The sequence below is a fragment of the Lissotriton helveticus genome, chromosome 2_1, assembly GCF_964261635.1.
Source record: "Lissotriton helveticus chromosome 2_1, aLisHel1.1, whole genome shotgun sequence".
Lineage (NCBI taxonomy): Eukaryota > Metazoa > Chordata > Amphibia > Caudata > Salamandridae > Lissotriton > Lissotriton helveticus.
The window spans coordinates 1,337,505,309-1,337,532,243 of NC_136059.1; the positions used below are offsets into that span (position 1 = coordinate 1,337,505,309).

General features: G+C 44.6%; 1 protein-coding gene across 7 annotated transcripts in view; it reads left to right on the forward strand.

The window, feature by feature from the left end:
• The window catches only part of YTHDC1 (YTH N6-methyladenosine RNA binding protein C1), a 162,618-nt gene that overhangs the window by 106,839 nt on the left and 28,844 nt on the right, over positions 1 to 26,935 (forward strand). For all 7 annotated transcript variants that reach the window (XM_078676260.1, XM_078676262.1, XM_078676263.1 and 4 more), the window contains one exon: positions 7,398 to 7,532. In XM_078676260.1, the coding sequence (XP_078532386.1) occupies positions 7,398 to 7,532 (135 nt within the window). The remainder of the gene's footprint in view (positions 1 to 7,397; positions 7,533 to 26,935) is intronic.

Sequence of the window (26,935 nt, forward strand, 5' to 3'; positions counted from 1 at the left end):
TAGAAGAGGGGGGCAGCAGCCCACCTCTAAGTGACTTAAAAAAAACTCCGTGTGCCCGCCCACAAAGAAGATCCCAGGGGGCAGCACGTACAGATGGGTCAAGACAAACTAGACACCTACGACCACATGACACCAGTGGGAGGAAGATTAAGATTTTACCTCCGAGAGTGGAGAGAAATCACATCCGACAAATGGATCCTCAACATTATCCAATTCGGATACTGCATAGAGTTGGAGGGGAGGCCAACAAGCAGAAAACCAAAAAGGAAAACACTAGCAAGCAAGCAGCTGCAGTGTCTTCAGGAGGAGGCAAAGGAACTCCTGCGGAAGCAGGCCATAGAAAGGGTACCCTTCAAGGAAAGAAACACAGGAATATACTCTACGTACTTCCTGGTACCAAAGGTAGACGAGACAATGAGACCCATTCTGGACTTACGGTTCCTGAACAAATTCATAAGAACGCAAAAATTCAAAATGACCTCCCTGCAAGAGGTGCTCCCCCAATTGCAGACCTGGGACTTCATGGTCACAATAGACCTCAAAGACGCCTACCTGCACATTCCAATGAACAGAAAGCACAAACACATGCTCAGGTTCACCATTGGAGAAAGCCACTACCAGTTCACGACACTGGCCTTCGGACTAAAATCAGCACCAAGGGTCTTCACAAAGTGCCTTGCGGCAGTCGCAGCGCACCTACGAAGGCAAGGAATACACGTATACCCTTACCTGGACGACTGGCTGGTGAAAGGAAACTCATACCAGAAATGCAAGCAGCACGCACATACAGTGACGAGCACGCTCATAAGCCTGGGGTTCTCCATCCATTGGAAGAAATCATCAATGGAGCCGGAACAGGTCAAGATCTTCCTGGGAGCACAGATCAACACCTTACAGGGCAAGGTGTTCCCCAGCGAGAAGAGGGCGAGGGCGCTGGTGAAGGAAACTCGCCTCTACCGGAAGGGACAAGCTCGGACAGTGAGGACTGCGAGCAAGATCATGGGCATGATGGCATCATGCATCCACCTGGTACCAAATGTACGACTCCACATGAGACCCATTCAAGAATGGCTACAGGAGCAATGGTCACAAGCTACAGGCGGTTGGGAGGATCTAGTGGTTGTAACGCACGCAGTGCAGAAGGAGATGGCATGGTGGACCATGGAGAACATAACAAGGGGAAAGCCTCTAACGCCCCCAACGCCAACAGTGACCATCACCACAGACGCATCCCTGAAGGGATGGGGCGCTCACATGGAGGAGCTCAAGGTGAGGGGACTGTGGACGCCAACAGATGCGGCGAAGCACATCGATTACCTAGAACTGAAGACAATCTTCCTTGCACTGAAAGCCTTTCAAACAAGACTGTACAAACACAAGGTGTTGATACAAACAGACAACACCACTGCAATGTTCTACATCAACAAGCAGGGGGGCACACAGTCAGCCCCGCTTTCAACGCTGGCGCAGGAGATATGGAGATGGGCCATCCCTCTCAAGATAGACCTGCTAGCCATACACCTACCAGGGAAGGACAACATACAAGCCGACTGGCTCAGCAGGCAGACATCGGCATCCCACGAGTGGTAGCTCAATGCTCAGGAGACAAGGTACCTGTTCGACAGGTGGGGGACACCATCGGTGGACCTGTTTGCCACACGCCAGAATGCAAAATGCCAAAACTTCGCATCCAGGCAGCCCGAGAAGGGGACACTGGGGAATGCCCTATGGATAGATTGGTCAAGGACATTTGCTTACGCCTTTCCCCCGATACCACTGATACACAGAGTGCTGAGCAAGTGCAGAGCGAGCAACATGACACTGATACTGGTCGCACCACAGTGGGCGAGGCAGACATGGTACTCGCAGATCATGGAGATGACACAGAGTGCACCCCACAGATTCAGCAGGAGGAAAGACCTACTCTCCATGCAGAACGGAGAGGTACTACATCCAGAGCCAGAGAGCATGAGCCTAGTAGCGTGGCTCCTGAGGACATAGAGTTCGCACATTTGAGACTACCAGAAAGCACCCTGAGGGTACTTCGGGAGGCACGAAGGCCCAGCACTCGGAAGTGTTACGTTGCGAAATGGAAAAGATTCACAATATGGTGCAGACAGGAAAGACTCCACAATAAAATGAAGAGGGACTCCACAGTGCTAAGGTACCTGACGCACTTGCTGGAGAAGAACCTTAGCTCATCCTCTTTAAGAGTCCACTTGGCAGCGATAGTCGCCTACACAAGGGGAGAAACGTGCAGGAGCTTCTTCACATCACAGGTGGTGAAGAGATTCCTAGAAGGAGCAAAAAGGATCGCACCACCCAAGCGGGTGCCGCCACCTGCATGGAACTTGAACACAGTCCTAACGGAACTCATGAAAGAGCCCTTTGAACCACTTCACAGGGCCTCCCTAAAGATGCTAACTATGAAAACAGCCTTCCTGGTTGCAATAACGTCCTTACGCAGAGTAAGCGAGCTTCAAGCGCTGACGCTACAAGAACCCTACATACAAATACACAATGATAGGATTGTGATGAGGACTGACCCACACTTCATGCCGAAGGTGGTATCCAAATTTCACATGAACCAGTCTATACAGATACCGAGTTTTTTCCAAAAACCAACAACCAGCGCAGAGCGAGCTCTGCACACCCTGGACGCCAGAAGGGCAGTCATGCACTACATTGAAAGGACAAAGGGACACAGGAAAACGAAACAGTTTTTTGTGTCATTCGCAAACAGCTTCATGGGGAAAGCTGTAACCAAAAAGACCATTGCACGATGGATCGCACAGACAATTCAACTCTGCCACAAGCGGGCAGGACAAGAACTGGCAGAGGGGACGCGTGCCCACTCCACCAGGAAGAAGGGCGCTACAATAGCCTTCCTGGCTAACACACCCATAGAGGACATATGCCTGGCGGCAACATGGGCTTCGGTGCACACGTTCACGAAGCACTACTGTGTGGACATACAAATGAACAAGGAAGCTCAAGTTGGACAGAAGGTGCTACAGCACATATTCAACACCCAACGCTCATCTTCCACCCAGCCGCCACAGAGATGAGAAACCGCTACAAAATCTATGCACAGCATAGTGAATCCAGAAAGATTCACGCTGCAAAACTAATAGTTTTCTTACCTGTCGGTGTAGTTTTGCAGCTTGAAGATCTTTCTGGATTCACTAGCGAACCCACCCACCTCCGCCAGAAAGATGAGGCTGGAGAGAGAAGAGGTGGTTAACTAAAGAAAGGACTTTTAAAGTACAAAGCGGTAAAATACCAACTAAATAGAACATTGCCATTACTGCGGAAACGAAAGAAACACGGAAAAAAAGAACCCGAAGATGGCGCCCAAGAGTGGGAGCTTCCGCAGGAAGCATGCCGACGTCACCGGAAATACACCCAAGGGGGTGTGACGCCGACGCCCACTTGGGCTAAGAAAAAAAAAACAAAGAAAAGACTACGAATCCGGACCCAACCACAAGACCGCGGAATAATGCACAGCATAGTGAATCCAGAAAGATCTTCAAGCTGCAAAACTACACCGACAGGTAAGAAAACTATTCGTTTTACACTTAGACATACACATGTATGTATGCCTATGATTAGGTCCCCCCGTCGTACATTATAGGGATATTGCTAGTTACTGAAGAGTTCCATGACCATGTAGAGCAGTGGTCTTCAATCTGGGGCGCACCCCCGGGGGGCAGTGGAGGCATGGGGGGGGGGGGGGGGGTCCCGCTCTTCATTTGATAAAAGAAAACATCCCAGACGGTTAATTCCAGGAATCTCCTGTGCTGGTGATTCATAGTCTGCTAAAGACACCTTTCTACCAGTTTGTTGCTGGCCTGTGAAATAAATGCAAATGTGTGCAATGAGTTAATCTGCAAATGTAAAGGATTTGCAGATTAACTTGTTGTGAACATTTGCATTTCTTTCAGGCCAGCAGCACACTGTCAGAAAGGTGTGTTCAGATGTCTGCCTGGCTTTGATTTCTCAGGAGAGTGCAGTTGCATTCAATTGATCAAAACACTTCACAATTTTGAGTGGTAGTGCACAGAGTTAACTGAGTTGTGAAGTGCTTGCTTTTAATACTTTATTTTACAGAGTATTATATAGCACGAACTTGACCCGAATCGGGTATCAGAGCAATTTACATAGCACCAATTGCATTAGATGAGGACACATTCCTAATTTTTTTATTATTGGGCACGGGGAGATTAAGTGATTGTCGTATGTACATAGTGCTTACTATCCCTGAGAATGTGTTGAAGCGACAGTTATGTAAAAAAACTTGCCTTACATGGGGTCTGAATACTATTAAAATCTATGGGCAACGCAGACACCCTTGCACCATGGTGCAAGGGTGTCTGCATTATTGGTAGGATTATTTTTTTGCAAGAAGGCAAGCCTTCCTGTACATAAACAACCCATGGAGGCTTTTGAAAACAATTGAGGAGAAATAGATACTTCTACTTCTTACGCATCCCATGGGGCAGTGTTCAGTTGTGACACATCCTCAGGTTTACAGATTCGTTGTAAATCTAGGAATGTGTCAAAACCCATGGAAACCCCCCCTTACACAGTGTAAGGCAACGCATCAACCTTGTGCTGCGTTGCTTTACACCATATCTAGGAGGCCTTGAAAAGCCACGCACAGTGACTGGGCGTGGCCTCATAGATATGAGTCTGCACTTTGTGCAACCATAGCATAATAAAAAATGACACACCGGCAGCGCAATGGGCTTATAAATAAGCCCCTATATTTTGGAAGCTTATACTGTGTGTAATGCAAGTACAAAATAAAGACTTACATATTCACAGTGCTTTCTGTTACAGGCAGTTTCTTCATAGCACTAAAGATACACAAGTCACTATTCTCCACTGCACCAACCACAATTTAATTATGTGGCTCTTTGGTTTCACACAGACTTTTGCATGGAGGTTTCATAATTTATTATAGTGCATGTATTTATTATTCACTAAAGCAGCTCAATATTATATATGTAGCTACCTAACGGTGGGAGACCTAAAAAACGTACGTATGTTTTAATTATTATGAATGATGTACAGCTACCTCCAGTTTCATGCAGCTGTAAATGCCAAGCTATTCTCATCCCATGAAATATAGTATATATGCCATGCAATAAAGTTGCAGCCCATGCATTACAGCTATTATACCACGGTCCACTGGAATTATGTGATTGTGGGGCCACAGCGATTTTAGCATAATTATAGATTTGCCGCATTTGCCACACAATCCATCATCTGCCGCTTAATCTGCTAATTTTAACAAAAAAATGATTTACTAAAAAGCAGCAACAGGTGTTGGTTGCCGCTCTGTAGAAGGCCTTTGTAAAGCTGTACCGGTTACCTTTTTGTTGCTTATTGCTATATTTGGGTGTTAAACTGGTACTTATGAGGTGTAACCACAGATTGACCGTTTCTCTGGAGAACATTTATGGTGATCAATGATCAGAAATACTAGGATCTAGAATTTTTTTTCAAGAGGGGGTCATTATGCCTAAAATATTTTGATGGGGAGGGTCCCGGCTTCAAAAAGTTTTGAAGACCACTGGAGTAACAAGTTGACTTCCCATATCCTGTATGTGAGAGGTACTTAATTCTTATAATACATGGTCATACCATCACCTTTCCAACAAAACACTTAAATCCTTGGTATGTAGCTCTTTCAAAGGAAGAGTGAGAATGTTTGCAAACATGAAGAATACAAATAGAATCTCTAGTGCAAAATTAAGCACATCTAAAAAATTGTTAGCTATTTGTTGCAAAAAGATAATAGAAGTAGTTTAATACAAGTTAGTGATTTAAACCAAAAAAAAGCGCATTAGAAACATGCAGAAAGATTCTACCTTTCCTATAATTACCCAGGGAGTGGAAGAAAAAATCATTTTAGCATGGATATCTTTTCTTCTCAATATACAGTTAGAAAAAGCAGAAAAAAGAAAAGCAAAATTTCATTTTCGTTCTTTAAAAAGCTGCTTTAATTATGCTCCTTAGTCTGACCTGTCTTTCCCCTCGGCTGTTGGTAGCATGTACTGACGTTAGAACTCAACTGTAATAACGTATTACACTTCAGTTCTGGTGTAATTTCTTTATAGTAACAAGAAACTGTGTGCAGTTTGTAAGAGGGGAGATATGAGTTCAGATATATGGGAACCAAAAGTGGGAGGATGGTTCCTTTTTGGAACTAGGGCCCTCCGACACTCTAATGGGTCTTATGCTTAATCATTGGGCTTGCTCCTTGTCGGGCTGGTGCTGCAATGCCCAATGGGCACTCTCAGGGGGGTTCTGGGGCTCTTTGTAAGATATTTTTTGTCCCAATGTCATCTGTGAAGTGCAGGTGTAGGGTCCTGGGTGTAGATTGAAGGAAATGATCCCTGGTAACCCAGGAGTTTAAAAGGTAGACCTGTTTCTTGCCATCTTGGAGACCGTAAAGATCAATGGGCAAGTTGTCAGGACAGAGTGAATCTAATCTACACAGTGTTTGGGTCCAAATCATGAACACTATCGTATCTAAACACTAAATACCCATACATGATGTACCTTAAAAAGAGTTATTTTTCAGCTAAAGGCTGTCTACCCATCTTTAAATGTTACTAACTTTCTTAACAAGTGTAAGATCTCCGATAAATACTAACAAAGCTATATTTTAATAAACAAAGGGGGAATTCATATTAGTTTAATGCACTGGGCCAGGGACAGACTAATTTGCATGTAGCCAGGTTCTGAACTGGGATGGTGCAGTGAGCTAAAAAACGGTGATGGATCAAGCCCTGATCTTTTGACTGGGTAGAAGTGTTCTGTTTGATTCAGATGCTCTGTCCATCACCACCCCCCTTTTTTGGGAATTCCTTGCAGCATTGTTCAGCTCTGATGTGTATGAGGCTGCATTTGCTTATTTTCATATATATATATATATAGATATATAGATATATAGATATATATATAGATATATATATAGATATATATATAGATATATATATATATATGTGGGGCACATATATAATTGTGTTTCCGGGGTCCCGCGCATGGGCGGGAATATTTTAGTGCTTATGACTATGATGAGGATACCCCTGGAAGAGAACTAGGTTTACAGGTAAGTAACTAATCCTTCTGGTTACTAATGCACACTTAGCATATCTGAATTTGGGCCCTCATTTAGTGGACCTTTGTAGAGAGAAAGAATTAATAGGAGTGTCTTATTTTGTTCTTATTCACATCCTTTTCTGTCCATAATAGTTCTTGTTGAAACTATTATAGATTGAAAATCTGCAATTTCGGAAAAGAAATTGCAGAATACTTCGCTTAACAAAGAGAAGTCTATCAACCTTCAATTTGTGTATATATATAGTATATTATTTTTCTTTAAGCCTCCATATCCTGGAATGGAACAGCCACAACATCATCCATACTATCCGCATCATGCACCACCACCTCAGGCTCACCCACCTTATTCTGCGCACCATCCAGTACAGCACGATGCAAGATACAGAGACAAACGAGTTGTAAGTTTAAATTATAGAAAAGTCTGTTTACTGCAATGTGGTTGTCTTGTTTGAGCTCTTTTGTTGTGTATAATGCTTTTTGGTTACTTGTGGTAGTATGATATAAGGCAATTTGATAGTGATTCAGCTGGATTCTTTCTTCAGCATGCATTCATTCCTAGGCTGGTATAACCGTAGAAAACGTGTTAAGCCTTAGTATTTTACCAGAGCTTCGCTTTTGTAAGGCTTCCAAACTCTGAGGTAGAAAGCACCTAGAACGTTGTACATCTGCTACTACAGCCTGATGTCCGAGCATCTTTGTGGCATTTCAATGATAAACTGCTCATGTTTTTCCTGCTATCTTTTTTTGTTTACTTCAGTTTTTTTCCTTTAACCTTTTTCTACTGTTTTGTCTCAAGCTCTTCAATTCCAAAAGTTTTTTAGTTTATTCCCAAGATACACTGGGAAATGCATCTGGAAGGTTCCATGGTAGTTTGATTAGAAGTTCATTTTTCTTTGCTGTGTAATTTTCCATGGTAGGTACAAACTTTTTGGGTCTGTGAATAGGACTCCAGGATCTTGGTGGCTCGTAAGAAAAACTGCTAAAAGTGGCATTTCTAAACCCTTTAATGTGTTGCTAATGTATTATCCATATTTTCTAGGACTAAAGTAATTTGGTAACATAAAAAAATAACTAGATCAAAATATGCATTGTCAACTGTTCTTGAAGAGTGCCCCTCCATAGTGACATGACACGGTCACCCTTAAAGATAAGACACTGTCAGGCCTGTCTGCTGTGAGGGATTAATAAGGCGAATACTTCTGCAAAGGTAATTGCTGCTTGAGAAGTTTCATAGACTGGATTTTGTTTACTCAAATGCTTTGAAGCCCAGTCCAGTGTAGGTCTGGATCACCCTCCTTAGTCCACGTGTGCTAGATCACTTCGAGCTTGATGTGAATGCCAGATGCAATCCTTTTGAATGCAGGTGCCACGGAATTGCACTATAAAGGCACTAATCACCCCATATCTATCTCCAACTTAAAGCTCTCAGAGACCACCAACACGTGGTTGGCAGCATTGAGCCACCAGCCTGTGGTTAGTAGCAGTTAAATTCCTCAACTACATGAAACAATATTGAGATCTTTATACTAAATCCTCCGCTGTCAAGCTTGAAACCGTCCATTCCTTTTGCATTATAGAAAGTTTGAGTGTTGAGGGTGTTAAGGGCATTCCCGACAAAGAAATCTCTCATATTTGTTTGTCCTTGAGAAAACAGAGTGCAGAAACCCTAGGGTTAGCTTATATTATTCATGTACTCAGAGGACCAGTTACCTTATTACTCAAGACTTGTATCTCCAGGGGAATATAATCTTTGCTGGAGCAATGACATAATGTGTAGGCTTTCTGTCCTTTGATGGCTTTTGTGCATCCTTTATAGCTGCCCCTTTTAGGAGGACATACAGAGCTACTTGTTACTGAATGTCATATACCTGCATATTCCGGTATATTGCCTGGTTTGGTGGTTGTCACAAGCTTGTGTGCCCGGTTTTTCAGTCCCATCTAGAAGCAGGAGGAAAACTTTGCTTTTGGGCTAAATGACTGTGCTAAGTCTTACAGGTAGGTAAAGGGTGCGGTTTTAAAATAATTATCAGCAAAAGGGGGAATTTAAGGATTTCCTATTGACAAATTAAGTTAACATTCACTTAATCTTTTATTAAAGGTTGATTGTATCGTTTCTCTGGCTTAAATGTGTGGATCTGTGTGCCCATGTGCCAGATAAGGAAATGTGCTTATCTTTTCAGTTATGCCGTTTATGGTTGAGGTCCACGTGTGGCTTCATTACTTCTTTTTACCAAGACACCTCAATTTCAAAAGGGTCCAACCTTGCATTGATTTCTCAGTATATTAAGGTGTATTTCTTTCCAATGGTGCGAAAAAACAAGTCATGTCGGAGCTACGGTTTTGTCATATTTCGAGCAATGACTGAATGCCCAGTGAAGCCTCGAGCATACTCCAAAACCCAGTGTCGAAATCCTGTACTACTCCCTAAACGACATCCAGTAGGATGCTGAAACCTAATGCTTTATATTGGCGAAATCCTAAAAGACAAGTGGATGCTGGAGCATGACATCAGGTTAATTTTAAAGTGGTCTGCTATAACCGAACATTTATGGAAAATCTGTTTACTACAGATGCAACGAGCACCAAGAGCTTTCTCGTATAAGGAAGTGTCAAAATGTCGATCAAGCAAGACTTTCTAAGGCCCAAGTGATCTATTTTTTAATACAGAAAAAGCGCTTGGGACCTGTTTGACAGTGGTTCTGTATCCCTTTCTAGACCTCTATTTAATTAGTATTGGCATACTTTATAGTTATATATCTTTGAGACCTTGTCTTTGTCGGTGATGTTTAGCAGTGCTGTATTCCATCTCCGATGCTGTGCATTATGGATAAATAAGACGGTTGGGGTGCGTACCCCGATGGTGCCACAGGTCACGTTATTTTGTAGGTGCATGAAACACATCTGTGCACACTTGCAAAATGGCACAACCACTTTATTTCCCTTTATTTTCTTAACCCAGTTGGATTGGCAAAAAAAAGCATTCTTTAAAAAAAAAAAAAATTCTCTGTGTAGGCTTGGGTAGCAACACTGGGGACACAGGTGAGAATGATAAATAGTGGGAAACTGGGAAGGTGAGGATGTGAAGGAAACCGCACGGATGTTAGGCTGGGGAGAAGAAGCAACGGGCAACAGAAGGTAGCCTCAGGTGGGCGTAAGCAGCACAGACAAGTGGGGTGAAGAGCAGAAGACAGGCAAGAGCAACGTAGAAGCACTCATGCGAGAAAGCAACTGATGGGGGAGGGCAAGAGAGTGAACCAGCATGCTGGGGATGGGGAGAAGCACACTGATAAAGAATTAGATAAGGGAGAGTGATTAAAAAAGAAAAAAGTAGTGCTTGAAAAGCAAATAGTGGAAGCATAGACACCAGCCAATCAAAAATAAATCGTAAAGAGGCTATGCATTATGACAGGGTCAAACACAAGATTGACAAGATATGACACCAATAAGGTGGCAGCAAATGAGTGACAAAAGCCAGCCAATAGTAAGTAGCTAGCAGACCCGAAGCCCCACAGTATTTTCTTGATAAGCTCACAATATGTCTCAAATTCTTTCCTGGCGTATGTTAGAGCCATACTTATTTGTCTATTTGAAAACAATGCTTTAGTGCAGGCTAATAGTTTTTTTAGGCTTTTAAGTGGACTGTCTAGATTCCACCCTTTGTGCTCACTGTAGTCCCTTTGGGCACCTGTCTAAACAGTTCATGCTTTAAAATTGGAGTAAACAAGGCATTTTTTTTTTTTTTTTTTACAATTGGAAGTACTTGACTATCCCATTGAGACTTGTTAAACCGCCAAGGTAGAGCTATATGGAGTCTACCCATGAGTGAAACCATTTCATCCCATTGGAGGCACTGTTAAACTAACAATGTGGTACTATGTGACATCTGCCCTGGAGTAACATAGAACCATGTCATTGGAGGCATTGTTTCATACCGCCGTGGTACGACATAGACGATCGGTTGGGGGCACTGCTAAACTATCAAGGGTTGGATCATGCGATCGGTTGGAGGCACTGCTAAACTATTAAGGGTTCGATCGTGCATTTTACCTAGGCCATCCTGTTGCAGGATGGCCTAGGTAAAACACCAGGTGTGGACTACTTTACAGTCAACCAAGAAACAACTTATGACAATCCCATTGGAGGCACTTGCGTGACTCCAGCAGTGGAGTACCAAAATGAGGCTACCCAGAGAGGCAGAGGGCAATCCCATTTAGTGTACTAATACTGGAGGTAAGTCAAATCTAGTGTTAAACCAGCAGAAATGCAGTGTAGATTAATAGCATGAGCGACGGAACCCTAAGCCAGGGAGGTGCAGGAAATGCTATCGGGTCTATTTGGTTGAGATAGACAACACGGTGGACCATCTGTGGATTAAATCTCTGCTTTTTAAAACATTTTTGAACAAGAAACATTACCTTCACTTTAAAATCCTATGTTGCAAGCCATAATTTAATTCGAAGAAAGAAGTGTTCAGAAAACCAGCCTCAGCAACCGCAATGCTGCCCAAAGTATAAGAAAACAAAAGATTTCTATGCAAGGTCCTTTATTAAATCACTGAATTGGGCATATTTGTTTCATAGTTGCAATAGCCAGTAAAAGGGCACCGCTAACGACCACACATGGCCCACCGCGCGAAAACTATCATGAGAGAGTTGTTAGGGTGGGAGATGAAAATGGCATAACTACATCCACCACGCAGTGGCATATAGCAAATTGTAACGGCCTGCTTAATAAATATGCTCACCAACAAACTGGATTCAGCAGACTGCATGCTTGGTTACACATATCAAGCTTTAAAGAGGCACAGGCTTATGTTTCAGGTATGCCTTTTAACTAATACAAAAGTTGTTCGAAGCTCAGGGACATGATTAACTGTAGAAAATGGGGGGGAGCCAGTGATGCTGCCAAAGCAATGGGGGCTCTGTTTTTTGTTTTAAAAAGGGGTCCTATTCAGATCGAGGTGGCCAAGGCAAGCAGCCCCTATTCAACAACTTTTCAGAAGGGTCAATTTATTTCACCAAGCAGGATCATGGCAGCAGCCCACTCATTGAAAACATTTTTTAGGTGATACCTCAAAAAGTCCAACTCCAGCAAGCAACATCAAACTAGTGGGGCGACTGCATACTAAACTTTTATCAAGCATGGTAAACACTATCGACGAATAATTGGATTTCAAATTTAGCAAAATTCAGATATTCTATGAAATTCAGAAATATACTACCTTTAATAAAATAAAAAGACCTGTGATACTGGACAGGCCAACTACACATTCTGCAGCGACGTATAAAAACTATTCTTTAAGGATCTTAATTCCCAAACAAACCTTAACTCTAAAACTTAGACTGGACTAAGGCTTTGTAAACAGGTTCAAGAGGATGACTTCATGAAGTTATTTCCCCTAATTTGAAGAATGTGTATTTTCACATGCCAATGCATTCAGCTCATTACAAAGACCTAAGGTTTTTAATGAAGGTTTACCTTTACTAATTTAGAGTTCTAACCTTTGGCATCAACCTGCCTCAAGTGTTCATAAAAACACTTGTAATAGCACCACCCATGACAAACCAATATATTAATGACTACCACAACCTGCACAATTTCATGGTATCTAATGTGGACCCAAAACTGTACACAGCTAAACTAACAGTCAACACAATGCAGTAATTAATTCTCCCCCACCACCCCACTCCCGCCAGACATCTCTATATCTAACAGGAATCAAATGAAACTGTTCAGAATGATGGCCTTGTTCATTCAGCTAATTCCAAGTGGTTTATTACACAAGACCAATTCAGAAGTGATTAATCAACCAATGGTCACAACTACAGGGACACTGGGACATACTAGTGTTCATTAGAGTTCAGTAAGGGATAAGTGGTGGAACACAGAGAGCGAAAATTGCATTTGCCAGCCCCTCAAGACATTATGCTGATAAATCAAATCAATGGTGGGATGCATGTATGAACAATCTTCGAATGGCAGTCCGTGTTCAGAAATAAATTAAATAAGGCATTTTTTTAAAAGTAAACCTGCTCTTATTGCCTCAAGCTGTTTTCAAGGAATAATATTAAACGTTCTGCAAATCCTTTTGGGGGCTTGTCGCGAGGTTGTAGGGTTTAAAATACATAAGACATGAAAGGAAACTCACACAGTTCATAAAGGAAAGCTGTTTTGTGGCCCATACTCCACAGGTACTGGGATCGTCTCTAATAAAAGTTAACGTTGTGAGATAGATTTGATAAATAGAATTATGTGATCAGTAAACAAAAAGCTAGATCCCTAACCAAGAGCACATTCTACTAGAAGGAAGGAACCAAAATTAGCCTCTCTTGGTAATATGTGATTTAAAAGGAAATTGCAATGCTGCCTCATAGTGAACAAACCCTGATTTGCTGAATTTTACTGTGTGCACTTTCAAGCTCAAAAAGAAACATTACTAGCTCAAACAATTTTGAAACTTATTTTGGCACTACTTTCTTCAGACCTCCTTTGCAAGGTGGAAATAACACTCTGTAATCTGTGCATGTAAAGCCAGAGTGATATTAAGAGGCAAAAATAGCTGTTACCAGTGAACACTGTTTAGCAACATGAATACTTTCCTAGTTTTTCCCAAAGGGGGGGCTGAGAGCTGGGTTATGAGGTCCTGCACACAGTCTCCCAAATGAGACTAGTGTTTAAAGAAGGTGTGCAGTTCCTATGTGAATAGTGGCAGGGGAGGGAAAAGACAGATCTTTCTTCGTGATGCCCTCACACACCCCGAGCGGTGTCCTGCTTCATCATAGGGCGATTGCCCCTCGTCAGGACGGTGCTGCAATGCCTGACGGGCTCCCGAAGCCGGGGCTCTTTGTCGGGGATCTTTTGAAGAAGCCGTTGGGTGCGTGCGAGTGTGGGGACCGGGTAGTGCACAGTGAGATAAAGTAGGATAAAATGGGAACGACTGGTCTATGGACAATGGGCTGATCAAGAGAGGGGCAGACCTGTATCGGGTCCAGCTCGAGGAGGAGCCTGTCGAATCATGCTTCCTACTTAAAACCCTGATGCTATCACAAAGTAAATCGGTACCTACTCAAGCTTCCAAGCCTACTGGACCAGGTTAAGGAAGCTTTCAAAGAACCAGGCACAGCCAAGCAAAGTTACTCCTTAAGTGAAGAAAATATGTAAGCATTACACTCGAGCCCCAATATATTAAGGGGAAAGTACCGGCAGATGTCATCATAGTGACATCAACTGGATGACCACCAGAGAAGGAGAACAAAATAATGGACCTAGTGGGTAGGAAAATGGAAAGGGAAGCTGCAACACAATAGAGATTTGTGAATTCCAATGCACTCCTCAGTGGCAATGGCAGTGATGCAAGAGGGCAAGATCATTGTAGCTCCTTCCTCAAATCAGCACTGAGCACAGCAGATACTGCTAGCAGGCAGATGTGCATGGGCACCACCCTCTGGCATTGCAGAAATGCATTGCTCAGGGTCTCTGGATTCAAGGCAATGGTGCAGATTCCTGTCACAGGTGAGGCCCTTTTCGGGACTGCCTTAAACGAGCACTCCAGCAAATAGATCGAAACAGCCATGGGTACCTTGCGATTGAGAGAATCCTTCTGGAGAGGTGGACCCTCCCAGCATGCAGGGCACCACAGGTTTCTTGCCAGCCCACAGCAAACCACACACCAGCCTGCTCAGCAACATTGACAACACTTAGCGAGTCAGCCCTTTCACTGTAAACCCAGAGTGAGAGGTCAACCTGCAAAAGGGGAACCACCAAGCAAGTGACTCCTTTGCCAGCTGAGTGGTAATTTAGTAGGATTCCTCCTGGAGTCTAGGTCAGTCACCTCAAAAAATAGGATCATAAGACATGGTTACTGCATAGAACTCACCAGATCAGTGCCACATGTACCCTTCAAAGATAAAAACCTTCAAGAATACAGGATCTCATACAGTTGCAAGAAGAGGTGAAGGAACTTTTAAAAAAATGAGCCCTAGAGAGAGTCCACCAAGGATACATCTTGGCACCAAAACAAAACTTGACAGATGTATTCTAGACCTCAGCTATCTAAAAAAAAAAGTACATACAAACTCCACTGCAAAATGACAATGCAACAAGAATTTATCCCACTTTTAAGGGAGAGATTGTGGCCCGCTTACACAAACGACGCCTCCCAATGAACCAGTGGCGCAAAGTACCTCCGATTCACACTGGATAAAACAGCACCAATTGTGTTTACTAAATGCCTTGCAGTGCAGCACACCTGAGAAGACCATGTTTGCACATCTACCTGGAGTATTGTCTCGTAAAAGCTAACTCAAAATGAAAATATGACCATGACATGCAAACAGTCATCACCACACTAGAATGCCCCGGGTCACCATATATACCACAAGAAATTGTCACCACACCCGAAGTAGGTGAAGGTGTTCCTGAACTCAAGAACAGAACCATATCCAGTCCCAGAGTGAGCTGCAGCAATAGCATAGCAAGCTACCTCTACCAGAAGGTTCATTCTGACAGTGAGGACTGTTATGAAATTGATGGGCTTTTTGGCATCAATGTATCCCCTCATAATGCAAGAAAGACTGCAAATGTGACCCATACAGGAATGACTCTGCAACAAATGGTCACAAGCCACAGGGAGGTGGGATGATCTAGTGGTTGTCACAGCAAGGGTTCAAATGGAAATAGAATAGTTAAAATCAATGAATGAAACAATGGGGAGACTTTTCAAATTACTTACTCCCAGGGTGACCATAACCACGGATGCACCCCAAAAGACCTGCAGAGCACACATGGACAATCTGAAGGTAGGGGGACTGCGGAGTCCAGTGGATGCCTTAAAGCACATAATCTATCTAGAACTAAAGACCATTTTCCTGGTTTGTAAAGTATTCCAGGCACATGAGGGTGCAAACAGTGCTTATCCAAACATACACTATGATGATGCAGGGAACAAAGTCATTCCCACTGTCGGGACTAGTGCAGGATATATGGAAATGAGCGGTCCTTGTAATACACCATCCAGGGAAGCAAAACAGACAATCTGATTAAGCAGGCATGATAACACCTCGCAAATGGGATATAAAGCAGGAAATACTGGACAGTCTGTTCAGACGCTGGGGCACACCGAGAATAGACCCATTCTCAAGTCCAGAAAACGCAAAATGAGGAGTTCAGGTCCAGATTTCGACATCACCAGTCCAAGGGAAATGTCCTGTAAGACTGGTCAAAAAGGTTTGCATACACTTTTGCATCGATTCCCCTGATTCTAAAGGTTAATGGGCAAGGCGAGACAGCCAGGGACATCACTCCTACTTATTGCCAGACGGACGTGGACCTACTAGAGATGTCCAGAGGACAAGTCATACCAAAGTGACACAAGACCTGTTAATGCAGAACTGAGTGTCATCCTGAACCATCCTGCTTCAACCTAGTAGGGTGGCTCTTTAATACCTAGAATCTGGAACCTCCAGCTGCCCCACAGGAAAATGGAGATCCTGAAGGAGGCTAGAAAGCCAAGCACTAGGAAGTGCTATATGGCCAAGTGAAGATCTATCCCATCCGCTGGTCCATGGACCACGAAAAACTAGAAACAAGGACCGAGCACTGCACAGTGCGAACAGATCTCACCCACCTGCAAGGCCTGACCTACACATCACTAAAGGGTCCAACTGGCAGCCATAGTCTCATCCACCAGAAGAACAGGGTATAGTCTATTCACACTACTGGTAGTAGCAATATTACTGAAGAGATCAAAGAATGGAAGGAGCTCCTGAAGATTGGAGAGAAGAATCGATGAAAATAATTTACAGGAGAAGAAGTTCTTCGACATACTGATCTTCGAGTCTGAAAGCTGAGAGCGCGGTGAAGAGAAAAATTCAAGACTTCGACAACACGAAGAATGCGCTCCTTGTTCTCTGTAATGGACAAGGCACCATTCAGGTTCTGCGGCAATTCACCACAAGTACTCCCAGAAGGATCAGCATCCGGTCTGCAACCTTTGCCTGCCACCGGATCACCGAAGTGACGACTGCAATACTGGCTCGGCTTTCTCCCCAAAAACTTTGAGGGTAAGAGAGACCGAGAAGAGCAAATTACAACATGCAGGGTCAAGGGCCATCACCATCGCTTCGAGACCTGGGCCTCTCCAGCGAAGAGGAGGACAACGTCGCAGAAGGGCCTGAAGGAGAAGAGGACACGCACGTCCCAGATGTAGAGGTCGAAAAGAAAATGCCGAAGGAGGAAAGAGAACCATCGACCTCGAAAAATTAAGGCGACACACGAAAGAGTGATTCTAAGTCCTCAAAAGGAGCCTCGGCGCTGAAGCATTCGACAAGCGCGTTCAAGGGCAAACAGTCCGTCGGTTCCTTAGACTAGGACTCCGAGACGGCAAAAAATCTATAAAAAACAAAGGCTTCAAAAGACAGTCGCGAAAAGGACTCTTCGACGTCGGAAAAAGACAATCTTCGGCGGCTGCGTCTTCAAGCTCGAAAAGAACGGCGGAAAATCTTGTTGGCGAAGCATGCACGTTTGATATGCAAAAGAAAAGGAAGAGGCTCGAAACCGAAATGGCAAGTATCTTGCAACGCAAGAAAGATTTCGACAAAAAACTGAATTTAGAATTCCGCCAAAAAGTTTGACCGAGGTCGAAAAGGTCAATGAACTACAGCCACCAACAACCCCAGAACCTGTCGAAAAAGACTAAGAAGAATACTACTTTGAAGCCGTAGGTGATGAAGAGGACCAAACCTATGAAGGTTTGGCAACAGTGGAGGCTCAAGACCTACAGTGGCAAGATCTCAACATCGAATCAAATGAAGTGGTGGATACATATCCATCGAGGCCTTAACCACCAGATGACATTGGGATTTCAACCAAGTCTTAAAGGAAGCAGCAGACACTTATGGAGTGCAATTGGAAGAAGAAAAGCCCCAATCATGCTTTCTACTAAAAACCTTGCTTCCTACCCAGACAAGGAGTCAATTATTTCCTATGCTGCCAAGTGTACTGGACTAGGGTAAGGAAGACTTTAAAGAACCTGCCACATGCAAAGCAGTCACACCAAGAGGGGAGAAGTACAAGCATTCCTCTAAAGATCCTATGTACATCAACGGGTCGGGACCAGCTGACTCAATTATTACTTCCACAGCTCGGAAAAGAGCTAATGTCCCCACCAATGTTGGCCCACCACCAGACAAAGAGAGCAAGAGGATGGAACTCATGGGAAGAAAGGTGGAAAAGTGCAGCAATACAGTGGCGCATCTCAAATTCAAATGCATTGATCAACATGCATATCAACATTGGGAGGAGGTAGGAGAGCTACTAAAACACCTACCAGCCCAATTCCAAAGCGGGGCAAGCCACTTAGTGGAAGAGGGAAGAAATATCGCAAGCACATGTTTAAAATCAGTCCTAGACCTTGCAGAAACATCTAGCAGACAGATGATCGGGATCACTGAAAAGACGCGCCAGGCTGCGAATCTCCGGTTTCAAGCCAGAGGAACAGAATAACATCATAAACTCTCTGTTCAATGGTGAACAGCTATTCGAAAGTGTTGTGGATGTGAAATTAAACCAATTAAAGGAGGACAATGAAACAGCAAGGTCTATGGGGGCACTACAATTCAGAGGCATGCATAGAGGCGCACCCTCACAGAGACCAACAGGCAGGGAAACCACCTACCTGCAACCTCACACCAAACTTTTCAACAAGGTTACCAAGGAGTAAGCCAGGGACAACAGGGTCAGCAAAATTGGCAATACCAACGTGGAAGGCAATCCTTTTGAGGGCACCCTCAAGGGAGAGGCCAACCGCAAAGAGGGGGACCACAAGCCACCTCCCAAGAGTCTTCACTCCAAAAATTGCATACCCTCGAATAACGAAGAGGGTCCTACAAGATACAAGGACAAAACAAGATCATGGACCTATAAGCAAACAATTCCTCCAACATGTTACACCAGTCGGAGGCAGGTTAGCATACTTCCTCCAAGAGTGGAAGGAAATCACCTCAGACAAATGGATATTAAACATAATAGAGTAAGGTTACTGCATAGCTTCCAAAACAACCTCCAAACAAAAAAACAAGCAATAAGGTGCATTCATCAAAGCAACTATCACAGTTGCGCGAAGAAGTGCAAGAACTTCTAAACAAGGAGGCAATAGAGAAAGTACCACACAAGGAAAGGAACAAGGGCATTTACTCCACGTACTTCCTCATTCCAAAGGTAGACGGAACTTTACACCCAATACTAGACCTAAGGTTTCTCAACAATAAAGACTCAAAAATTCAAAATGACAACTTTGCAAGAGGTAATACCTCGGCTACAAACCGGAGACTACATGGCAACTATAGACTTAAAGGATGCATACCTGCACATTCCCATGAACAGAAAATACAAAGGTCTACTAAGATTTGTGATCAACAGAACACACTACTAAATCAAGGTGCTAGCATTCAGACTTGAAATCTGCACCAAGAGTCTTCACATAATGCCTAGCTGCTGTAGCTGCCCACCTAAGAAGGCAAGGAATTCATGTTTACCTGTACCTGGACGATTGGTTAGTAAGAGCAAGCTCATACAATCTCTGCAAACAACATATACACTGTCATACAGACACTGGTTCAACTCGGTTTCTCAATACACTGGGACAAATCTTCACCAGAACAAATAAAGCGGTTCTCTGGGGCAGAAATCAACACAGTACTAGGGAAGGTATTCCCGAGCAAGAAAAGAACATTAGCACTATTGAAGGAGACACAAGGGGCAAGCTCTGACAGTGAGGACAGTAAGGAAACTGCTAGGAATGATGGCTTGAATGCATTCATTTTTGCAGCGTGAATCTTTCTGGATTCACTATGCTGTGCATTGTTCCGCTATCTAGTGGTTGGGTATGGAATTGTAGCCTTTATTTACTCCCTTCAAGTTTTGCACCAATTGCTACCACAAGTTCACCTAGAAGGACCAGCATCCAATCTGCAACCTCTGCCTGCCGCTCGACCACAACAGCGAGGACTGCAATGCGTGCTCGGCGTTCACACCCAAGACCCTCAGAGTAAGAGAGGGCAGAGAAGGGAGAACTACACCATTCAGGGGCCACCCCCGTCGCTCCGAGACTTGGGCCTCTCCAGTAGGGAGGTGGACAACATCGCCAAAGAACTGGAGTACTGCACTGTCGTCGAAGTCCAAAAGAAAACGTCGCAGGAGGTAAGTCGACGACCCCCAAACATTCGAAAGAGTGAAACAAAGTCCTCAGAGGGAGCATTGCCGTCGAAGCACTCAACGAAAGAAACAGCACCCAGGGACAAACAGCCCAGCGGATCCTTTAAAAAAAAAAAGGCTCCCAGATGGTGAAAACCCATGACAAATGAAGGTTGTCGAAGGAAGCCCCCGAAAAGGACTCCTCGATGCCGAGAAAAGAAGGCTCAACAACTACTTCGACGTCGACAACCTCGAAGTGAAGCGCTCCACGCCGGACAAGCTGCCGAGGTGGAGAGGAAGAAGAGGAGGCTCGAGGCTGAAATGGCGAGCATCTTGCAGCGGAAAGAGTATTTAGACCAGATGAGCCAGTACACCATCCTGCCGAAACCCGCAGCCGAGGTCGAAAGGGGCTTCGAAGACCCTAAACCACTGAAAACGCCTGAACCGGTCAAAGAACAGGAGGAAGAGTCCCTGTACTACTACGAGGGAGAAGGCGAGGAGTAACAGCGAACCTAGCAGGACTCGACGTCCTTGGAGACCCAAGACTTAGTGGCATGACTTCGATGCTGAAATACCAAAAGGAGAAGACGCATACCCTTCAAGGACTTCACAACCAGACTATATAGGGATCTATAATATGGTGGTCAAGAGTGCTACACAGACATATGGAGTAATCAAAAGATAAGAAAAGTCCAAGAACAGATTTCACAAAACAAACAGTTCCCCAAACATATAACACCAGTAGGAGGCAGAAAAAGGAACTTCCTCTAAGAATGGCAGGTCACAATGGACAAATGGATACTAAACCTCCTACAATACGGCTACTGTTTAAAACTACTAAAACAACCTCCAAACAAGAAGCCAAACAACAAGGCGCACTCAGCAAAAGAACTTTCACTCTTGCTACAAGAGGCACAGGAACTGCTCAACAAGGAGGCAATACAAATAGTACAGTACAAGGAAAGAAATAAGGGGGTTTATTCCAACTACTTCCTCGTACCGAAAGTGGACGAAACGCTAAGGCCTATCCTGGACCTAAGAATCTTAAACAAGTTCATAAGGACATAAAGATTCAAAATGACAACTCTGCAAGAAGAAATACCCCAGGTGCAGGAAGGGATTACATGGCAACTATAGACTTAAAGGACGCATACTTACACATCCCCATCAACACTACCAGTTCATAGTGCTAGCATTCGGGCTCAAATCGGCTCCACGGGTGTTTACAAAATGCCTAGCAGCAGTAGCAGCGCTCCTAAGAAGGCAAAGAATAAGTGTATACCCCTACATTGACTGGCTCGTAAAGGCAAGCTCTTACAGTCCATGCAAACAACACATGCAGCAGTAGCAGCGCACCCAAGGAGACAAAAAAATTAGTGTATATCCCTAACTCGACGACTGGCTCGTAAAGGCAAGCTTTTACAGCCAATGCAAGCAACACATCAGAAGGTGATACAAACGCTAATCCAACTGGGGTTTTCAATCCATGGAACAGGTGAAGATCTTCTTTGGGGCAGAAATCAACACCATACAGGGCAAGGTGTACCCCTACACAAATAGAACTTTGGCAATACTGAAGGAGACTCGTCTTTACCGCAAGAGTCAAGCTCTGACAGTGAAGACAGTGAGCAACCTAATGGGAATGATGGCGTCATGCATACACCTGGTCCCAAATATTCGCCTCCACATGAGACCATTCCAGGAATGGATACAGCAGCAATGGTCAGGCAACAGGGAGTTGGAAAGATCCATTGGTTGTCGCACGCAGTGCATCAGGAAATAGCGTGATGGAACAAGGAAACCATATCACAGGGAAAAAAGTCACACAGGCAACTCCAACAGTGACCATCACAACAGATGCTTCCCAGCTAGGGTGGGGCGCACACATGAACAATATCAAGGGTGAGGGGGGTTATGGTCGCAGCAGGATGCGGTCAAACATATCAACTACCTAGAGCTAAAAACAGTGTTCCTAGCCTTAAAAGCCTTACAGAAAAAGCTGTACGGAAACAGGTTGTTGATCCAAACAGACAACACAACCACCATGTTCTACATCAACAAACAAGAAGGAACACAATCAGTGGCACCATCCGGGCTAGCACAGGAAATATTGACATGGGCCATTCCATTAAAGAATAGACCTACCAGCAATACATCTCCCAGGGAAGGACAATGTGGAAGCAGACACTCGGCAAGCAGTCGTCCGCATCCCACAAATGGGAGCACCACCAACAGGAAATAGAGTACACCACAAATAGACCTATTTGCAACACACCAAAATGCCAACACTTCACATCCAGACAACCGGACCATCGGTCCCAAGGGAATGCGCTATGGATAAGTTGGTCAAAGACATTTGCATACGATTTTTCCCTCGATACCACTGATACACAGGGTACTCAACAAATCCAGGATCAGCAACATGACAATGAAATGAAATGAAATTAGATTTATAAAGCGCATGGCTGCCTGGGAGCGTCCCAGCGCTACACTAACAGCACCTCAGTGGGCCAGACAGTCCTGGTGCTCACAAATAGTATTAATCAATCAATCATTTGTAGAGTGCACTACTCACCTGTGAGGGTCTCAAGGCGCTAGAGGAGGGTGGAGGCATCTACTGGTCGAACAGCCAGGTCTTTAGGAATCTCCTGAAGGTCAGCTGGACCTGGGTCCACCGCAGGTGGCGGGGAGGGTGTTCCATGTGTTTGCGGCAAGGTAGGAGAATGATTTGCCGCTGGTGGTAGTTCTGCAGATGCGTGGGGTGAGGTCGGCGGAGCTAATCTGGCGTTTCGGGGTGTAGAAGGACAGTCGTTTGTTGAGGTATGCTGGTCTGGCGGCATGGAGTGCTTTGTGAGCATGGGTGAGGAGTTCAAAGGTGATACTCTTGTTGACCGGGAGCCAGTGCAGATCTCTTAGGTGGGTGGTGATGTGGCTCTGGTGAGGGAGTCCGAGGATGAGACGTGCAAAGGCGTTTTGTATGCGTTGGAGTCTCTTCTGGAGTGTAGTCGTGGTTCCTGCGTAGAGGGCGTTGCCGTAGTCCCGCCTGCTGCTGAGTGCTTGGGTGACCGTTCTCCTGGTTTCGGCAGGGATCCATCTGTAGATCTTGCGGATCATTCAGAGGGTGTTGAAGCAGGAGGAGGAAACACTGTTGACATAGTAGAAATGGCGCAAGCACCAGCCCACAGATTCCCAAAAAGAAGGGACCTGTTAACAATACAGAATGGAAGGGTGCTACACCCAGAGCCAGAGAGCCTCAGCTTAGCAGCATGGCTCCTGAAGACCTAGAATTTGCACACCTCAAACTACCAGCAAGCACAATGGCGGTGCTCAGGGATGCAAGGAGACATACCACAAGAAAGTGCTACATAGCAAAGTAGAATAGATTCTCCGAATGGTGCATTAGGAAGAAACTACAAAGGAAAATTACAAAGGAATCAACAGTACTAAAATACTTAACACATCTACTACAAAATAAACTAAGCTACACATCCCTGGGGTGCACTTAGCGGTGATAGTGGCTTACACAAGAGGAGAAATAGGAAAGAGTTTCTTCACCTCCCAAGTAGTAAAAAGATTTCTAGAAGGCATGGAACCTCAACGTAGTGTTCACTCATCCACATCAGTCAAACAATTCACATACCAAGTTTTTCCCCAAAAACCAACCACAAGCACAGAAAGGGCGCTACACACACTGGACGCCAGGAGGGCAGTAATGCACTACATAGAAAGGACAAAGGAGTGCAGAAAGACAAAGCAGTTCTTTGTATCCTTTGCCAGCAGTTTTTTGGGACGACCAGTTACCAAAAATACCATTGCACTGTGGATTGCACAAGCCATACAACTCTGCCACAAACAAGCAGGGCAACAGTTACAAGGAGCAGCTCCTGCTCACTCAACAGGGAAGAGAGGAGCAACAATTGTGTTTGTAACAAACACACCTATTCAAGACATTTGCCAAGCCGCAACATGGTCTACAGTGCACACGTTCACTAAGCACTACTGCGTAGATATTCAAATTAACAAGGAAGCACAAGTGGGACAACACATATTCAGTAACCAGAGCTCATCTTCCACCCAGCCGCCACAATAACTACAAACTGCTACAAAGTCTATTCACAGCATAGTGAATCCAGGAAGATTCACGCCGCAAAACGTAGTTTCTTACCTGTTGATGTAGTTTTGCAGCTTGAAGACTTTCTGGATTCACTAGCGATCCCACCCTTCTCCGCCAGAAAGATGAGACAGGAGGAAAGGGATTAAAACTGGAGAAAGACTTTAAAAGATACATGGAAAAGGAGCACAAGAAAAAAGAATCTAAAGATGGGGGACCAAAGGTGGGAGCTTCTGGAGGAAGCCCATCTACGTCACGAAGGACACCAAATGGTGGTATGTCGACGCCCACCTGGGCCACAAAAAAAAGCAAAAATGCAATAGGTCTTGCCTTTTATTAAGTTAAAGCCATTTCCTTTGCTATATAATACCATTAGTAACGCAGAAGGCTTTAACTTAATCAAAGGCGAGACCTATTGCATTTTCAATGTTTTTTTTTTAATTACATCTAATGCAAACCGGCAGATGGAGCGTAGCGGAGTTGGAAGTGCCCTCTGATGCAGGCCTGATAACTGTGCTGCCCTTCTTAGGCTGTGAGTCAGAAGGGTGTGGCAGGAAGAGGCAGCTCTACCACGAGTGATTCAGAGCCAAGGAGGAAACCACCAGGGCAAAACTCGGAAAAGTTCAGAGCCCTGAATGGACAGGCCTTAGCCACCGAGCAAAGCTTAAGCAATATTCAGCCCACTGACTGGGACAGGCCGTCAGCAGATAGGAAACCCCTCCGCAGTGCCAAGCTCATCCCCTCCAAATGACTCAGCCTACCCTGGAATGGGAGATATCCCGAAAGGGGATCAGGGTAATGCTCAGATCTATTGACAGGAGAAGTCCCTACAACCACTGGGGAAATCTGAACTATGCCCAAAACATGGCTGCTTATGAGACTGACCTGCAAGGACCTCAGCCGGGCTTCCCTTTGTAGATTTCCATCGGAGTGCAGTTGATTTCTTTAGTCAGCACGCCTTCCCTGCCTGCCACTATCTGCTTAGTTACAAACTCCAAATTGAACACACCTCCCCTTCCTACAGTACCCCCCCCATACATACACACATTGTATTAGTTAGTGCAATCCAGTTCAGATAGGTCCAAAGAAGTCATTGTATTAGTGTTTGTTTCTATGTAACTATGTACAACACAGATATGAATTTGTCTTAAGTTGGTAAAGTGGTACTGTTTAAAACACCAACAAATAAAATCAAAAACAAAGCACCAGGTTAACTAGGGAAAAGGAGTCCACAGAATCAGTTTTAATATCTGAAAAGTTGGGGCTAATGTTAAAAATGTTGACTCATGTTTAAACTAAATGACGATCTGGTTTTCAGTGAACAATAGTCACCCGCTTTTAAATTACTTATAACAAATTGCTTTACAATTGCTGATTGGCAGTTTATACCACGTACATATTTGTGTGCCCCATCCTCCTAAATTAAATTCTGCCTTTGCAGTGTAATTAAACCCTCATTTTATAATGTATTGGGTGCGCAGCTTTTGTGGAGAAGCAGAGATTCTCATATTGTTTTTAATCTAAGTTTATACATGGTATTGTGGTGCAGTTTGTTACATTGGTCAGCAGATGGCATGGCTCCCATTACTGGCCGCTTGGCTGACCACTTCATATCACCAACATTAGAAACACAGAATACAACAGGGAGAACCCTAAACACACCTACCAACTTTGAAGATTTAGTATGCAATGTGGACAGTAAGCTTGGCATTTGGAAAAAAAACGTTTTGCAGCGTGAATCTTTCTGGATTCACTATGCTGTGCATTATTCCGCGGTCTTGTGGTTGGGTCCGGATTCGTAGTCTTTTCTTTGGTTTTTTTTTTTTTTTTTTTTCTCTTTGCCCAGGTGGGCGTCGGCGTCACACCCCCTTTGGGTGTATTTCCGGTGACGTCGGCATGCTTCCTGCGGAAGCTCCCACTCTTGGGCGCCATCTTCAGATTCTTTTTTTCCGCGGTCGGGTCTGGATCGTTCCCGTTTGGGCTCCAGACATTTTTGGAGAAAGAAGAAAGAAAATACAGAAAAGACGAGGAGAAGTCATCTGAAGACTCCAGGGGACTTCACCGACGAAAGACAAGCAAAGATAAGGCGTTTTCCATCCAGATCTTCGACGACCGTCGACGAACACGCGACCAGAGAGGCCCTGGACGCTCGAGGATGGACAACACGCCGTTCAAGTTCTGCCGGAACTGCCACCACAAGTACGCGCAGAAAGACCAGCACCCGGTATGCAACCTTTGCCTACCGGTGGACCACGAAAGCGGAGACTGCAACGCCTGTTCCGCCTTCACCCCGAAGACCCTTCGTGTGAGAGAGAGGCAGAGGGTAGCACACGCCACCCTGCAGGGGAAGGCCCCGACCCCGTCGCTCTACGAGCTGGGGATGTCCTCCGAGGAAGAAGACAACGCTGCCGCCGAAGACGACTGCTACACGGTCGTAGAGACCGATTACACGAAGACTTCTGACAAGGTAGGAGACTCTTCGGCCCCCAAGAACCCGAG